Source organism: Camelina sativa, chromosome 11 (genome assembly GCF_000633955.1).
Source record: "Camelina sativa cultivar DH55 chromosome 11, Cs, whole genome shotgun sequence".
Lineage (NCBI taxonomy): Eukaryota > Viridiplantae > Streptophyta > Magnoliopsida > Brassicales > Brassicaceae > Camelina > Camelina sativa.
Genome location: NC_025695.1, coordinates 48,131,100 through 48,135,557, shown reverse-complemented (window position 1 = coordinate 48,135,557; position 4,458 = coordinate 48,131,100). Strand labels below are relative to the sequence as shown.

The 4,458-nt window shown below is 38.4% G+C and overlaps 2 protein-coding genes across 2 annotated transcripts in view; one reads left to right on the top strand and one right to left on the bottom strand.

Annotated features, from left to right (window-relative positions):
* LOC104743405 (26S proteasome non-ATPase regulatory subunit 12 homolog B) lies at positions 581 to 3,304 on the top strand. Its single transcript, XM_010446119.2, has 11 exons — positions 581 to 762; positions 850 to 1,044; positions 1,214 to 1,321; positions 1,427 to 1,531; positions 1,622 to 1,678; positions 1,775 to 1,971; positions 2,106 to 2,205; positions 2,294 to 2,406; positions 2,490 to 2,643; positions 2,747 to 2,824; positions 2,908 to 3,304. Exons 1-11 carry the CDS (start codon positions 760 to 762, stop codon positions 3,124 to 3,126), a joined length of 1,329 nt encoding a protein of 442 aa, XP_010444421.1. The 5' UTR covers positions 581 to 759; the 3' UTR covers positions 3,127 to 3,304.
* The window catches only part of LOC104727109 (ethylene-responsive transcription factor ABR1-like), a 2,450-nt gene continuing 1,272 nt past the window's right edge, over positions 3,281 to 4,458 (bottom strand). Inside the window, exon 2 of the mRNA XM_010446120.2 lies at positions 3,281 to 4,265. Within this exon, the coding sequence (XP_010444422.1) occupies positions 3,517 to 4,265 (749 nt within the window). The 3' untranslated portion in view covers positions 3,281 to 3,516. The remainder of the gene's footprint in view (positions 4,266 to 4,458) is intronic.

Here is a 4,458-nt window from a genome sequence, read left to right as displayed (position 1 = left end):
ATTTGGTTGGAGCGAAAATTGTGAATGATTGTGGGGAATGTACATATATTATTAAACTATTGTCTCGTGTTGAGGATCAGTTGTGCTCTGCTCATCATATTCACTGCAGCTAGCTTGTGTTATTTGGAACAGATCGATGTCATCGTTTTATTTTATAACATCTTATTTAAAATCAAATCATTTATAACCTTCTGAATGATTTTTGTATTTCTTTAAATTACGGATCAACTAAATAAATTGCTTTGTTTTGTATACTACTAGACTAGTAGTACACAAAACAAAGCTAAGTGGTATTAGGTCCAAGAAAGGAAAAAATTACACCTAAAAAGAGAATCTCTTGATTAACATCGAACCTGCAGAGCAAGATCCCATGCGGTGTGAAGTTCGATTTGAACCCGATTAAAAAATTTACGAAACAGAAACTATATTCAAAATTAAAACTCAAAGTGAAGAAGTATGCTTCTACAAACATATCAAAGATCAATAGGATATTCCATCCATAATATACACATGCGGATGTCAAAGGGTTTATGTGCTATAAGTTTATTACATAATGTACCCCAATAGTCTTACAAATATTTCTGAAAAGTCTCAAATAAATAAAAACGTCAAATTAGGCCACAAGAGTCGGAGCTTTTTCTTGTTCAAGGGGTTGGGGGGGTTTCGACGATTAACCTTCTCTCTCTCTCACACTGAACTTTTGGAGTTTAATCCGTTTCGTCGCCGGAAGTATCACCTATTCGTCGTCGACGTTTAACAATGGCAAGTCTCCAGTTCAGCAGCAGATCTAACTCTTTCGAATTTTGGTTGTTAAAAAATTTTCGTCGTCGTCGTCGTGTTTGATTGCAGGAAGAAACAAGGCAACTCGAATCGTCGATTGATCGTCTTCTCAACGAAGAGAAGCAGATGAGGCTCGCTGAAAATGTCGCCGGGACTAGAAAAGCCGCTACAGAGATTCTTAAGCTTTGTTTCGATGCCAAAGACTGGAAACTTCTCAACGAACAGATTCTTAATCTCTCAAAGAAACGTGGTCAGCTTAAGCAGGTTACTAGTTTTTTTTTATCTCTGTTTACTGATTTAGCTTCAAAATCCTGCTGTGTTGTTCATGTTTTAGATTACTTGGAACTATCTCTACCTGAATTCTGAATGTTTCTGAGGATTTGAATTTTAGAAGTGTGATATTAAATGTGGGAAAGGTGTCTTTGATTTGCAGGCTGTTCAATCCATGGTGCAACAAGCAATGCAGTATATTGATCAGACACCAGATGTAGAAACTCGGGTTGAGCTTATTAAGACCTTAAACAATGTATCAGCTGGAAAGGTGCGGATTAGAGTTCGTTAGTGTTGTTGTTATTGTTGTTGTTATATTTGCATGATCAATCTGTGAAAGTGTTCTCAATGGAACTTATGTGTGTGCTTGTGTTAGATATATGTTGAAATTGAGAGAGCTCGTTTGACAAAGAAGCTTGCTAAGATTAAGGAAGAACAGGGTCTAATTGCTGAAGCTGCAGATCTTATGCAAGAAGTTGCTGTAAGCTTTTCTTCCTCTATATTCCAACTTTCCTGGAAATCATTTTTTGATAGCTAATCACTGTGCATTGGCTATGATTGTGAACTACAGGTGGAGACATTTGGTGCTATGGCAAAAACTGAGAAAATTGCTTTCATCCTTGAACAAGTAAGAGACCTTCTGTTATCTTTTTATAATCCTTGAGCTTTTTTCTTGTTTGTATCCTGTGGTGCTAATCATTTAGTGATGTTTAACTTCTCAAAGGTCCGCTTGTGCTTGGATCGACAAGATTTTGTCCGTGCACAAATTTTATCTAGGAAGATCAACCCAAGAGTGTTTGATGCAGATACCAAAAAGGAGAAAAAGAAACCTAAGGAAGGTGATAACATGGTGGAGGAGGCTCCAGCTGATATACCAACATTGTTGGAGCTAAAGCGAATCTACTATGAACTAATGATTCGGTAAGATCTCGTTTTGGCTAAAACATGCGTCGCGAGTTATGATATCATTTGTATATGCAACTCTGAATTTCAATATACCTTTACTTGCGTGATTGTGTGATCTTGACATGTAAAGTTTGGACTCTACTGTGTAGGTATTATTCTCACAACAATGAGTACCTTGAAATATGCCGTAGCTACAAGGCGATATATGATATCCCTTCAGTAAAGGAAAACTCAGAACAATGGATTCCAGTAAGTCTCATATCGTTTTTTGGAAATTCGTTAGTCTGCATTCTATTATAAGTTTGGATTAACTTTTCTCCTGATCCTCCCAACGTAGGTCCTGAGGAAGATCTGCTGGTTCTTGGCCTTGGCACCACATGATCCGATGCAATCGAGTCTGCTTAATGCAACCTTGGAAGATAAAAATTTATCAGAAATCCCTGATTTCAAGTAATTCTCCGTTTTCTTGATGTATATTTGGGTTTTCACTACTCTTCCCCATCTAAGACAAATTCGCAATCCTTGTGTTGCAGGATGCTTCTAAAGCAGATTGTTACAATGGAGGTGATTCAGTGGACATCTCTTTGGAATAAATTGAAGGACGAGTTTGAGAAAGAGAAAAGCATGATTGGAGGCTCGTTGGGTGACAAAGCTGGTGAAGATCTCAAACTAAGAATAATCGAACACGTAAAGACTCTTTGAACTCTAAACCCCTAATTTCTATTTGATCTTTTTGATTGCATCAATTGATATTGATCTTAAGTTTACAAATTCTTCACACCTTCCACAGAATATTCTTGTTGTCTCGAAGTATTACTCAAGGATTACCTTAAAGAGACTTGCAGAACTTTTGTGCCTAAACACTGAGGTAAATATAGTTTAGAAAACAATATAAGTATAACCAGTATATGTTTCAATCTCTCTTCATTACTGGTTCATGATATTTCGCAGGAAGCAGAGAAGCATCTATCTGAAATGGTTGTGTCCAAAGCCTTGATAGCAAAAATCGACAGACCATCCAGTATAATCTGCTTCCAGATCGTTAAAGACAGCAACGAAGTTCTCAACTCATGGGCAACAAACTTGGAGAAGCTTTTGGACCTTGTTGAGAAGAGTTGTCACCAAATTCACAAAGAAACAATGGTCCATAAAGCTGCATTGAGAGCTTGAGAAACCAGGCTATCCATTCATAAGATAGGAGCTTGAGAGCCGGACCACACACCAAAGTGGAAAGAATCTTTCAGGTTCTCTCTTTAGATCAGCTTCATTTGAGCTATTGTTTATCTGTTTGGTTCGAACACATTTTGGGCTCTGTAGGAAAAGATTAAATACAAAACCCTCCGTCATCTTTTCTAGTGTTTTTACAACGATACTAATTTATTATGCAAAAATATAATAAAATTTTGAAAACAAATAACAGAGACATGCGAGTATGGAAGCAAAGCAATACAAACCTAAACCCTATAATATTTTGGGGGACAAAAAACCCTATGATATATAATCGTTTGTTTTCTTTTCTATTACTCTATAGTAAGAGAAAAATAAAATGAAGCAATTCCATCAGGAGGATGGACTATTATTGTAGCTGTTACGTGTCTTCTCTGATGGCCATTGTATATCCTGGAGATAACCGGTTTCGCTAGCTGATTCTGGCTGCGGCGGATCTGCAGCTGAGGAAAACAGAGGACGAGAATGAGATGGAGATGACGATGAGGACGTGGATTGCATCATTGAACCTCCGGTGTGACCGAAACGTGATGGAAACGACATTTGATTATATAAATCCATGGACTGTTGGTGATGATGTTGCTGAAACTGTTGTTGTCGACGAGCCATCTCTGAGTAGCTCGAGTTGTACAGTTGCGTCGACGGCTGAGAATGAATGGGAATGGTGTGGTCCGAATCAGGTCTTATGGGCGAAAGGGCAGCTGTAGAACCAGAGTTCCTTAACTGTGTCGGTCTCTGAACAGCGGGCTGGGGTTGTGGTGCTGCAGCAGCGGTTGAAGCGGGTCTAACGAGTTTGACGTTTTCAGGGAAGTTGAGTTTGGCTTTGTTGCCTCTAAAGCGAAGTGCAGCTTCGTCGTATGCTCTTGCTGCTGATTCAGCATTGTCAAACGTACCTAGCCAGACTCTAGCCGCTTTGAACGGATCACGAATCTCAGCCGCCCATTTTCCCCACGGTCTTTGTCTCACTCCTCTGTATCTTCTCCGAGGTTGGTCCCCACTAAACGACGACGCTTCGCTATTAGCAGTTGCCGTATACTCATATGTTGGGCCTGGACCTGACATGTTACTCGAAGCTTCCCTCACTGCAAACAAACAAATATATCAAATTTCACACCTTTTGTTTGACTCGTTAATAAACACTTTTTTTTACAAAATCTAAAATTTTAATGTCTCGAATAAAGATATAATATGGAGAAAGTGATTATGAGAAAGTGATGAGGCCAAGTGACAAGAGGAATGAACAAGTTAGAAAAGAAAAAAAAAAAAAAAAAAAAA

What these genes read in the sequence shown, in the direction of transcription:
- LOC104743405 (XM_010446119.2), top strand. An exon ending in ATCTTATGCAAGAAGTTGCT is followed by an intron (nt 1,532 to 1,621) that starts GTAAGCTTTTCT and finishes TGTGAACTACAG; the next exon opens with GTGGAGACATTTGGTGCTAT. An exon ending in TTTTGTGCCTAAACACTGAG is followed by an intron (nt 2,825 to 2,907) that starts GTAAATATAGTT and finishes GATATTTCGCAG; the next exon opens with GAAGCAGAGAAGCATCTATC.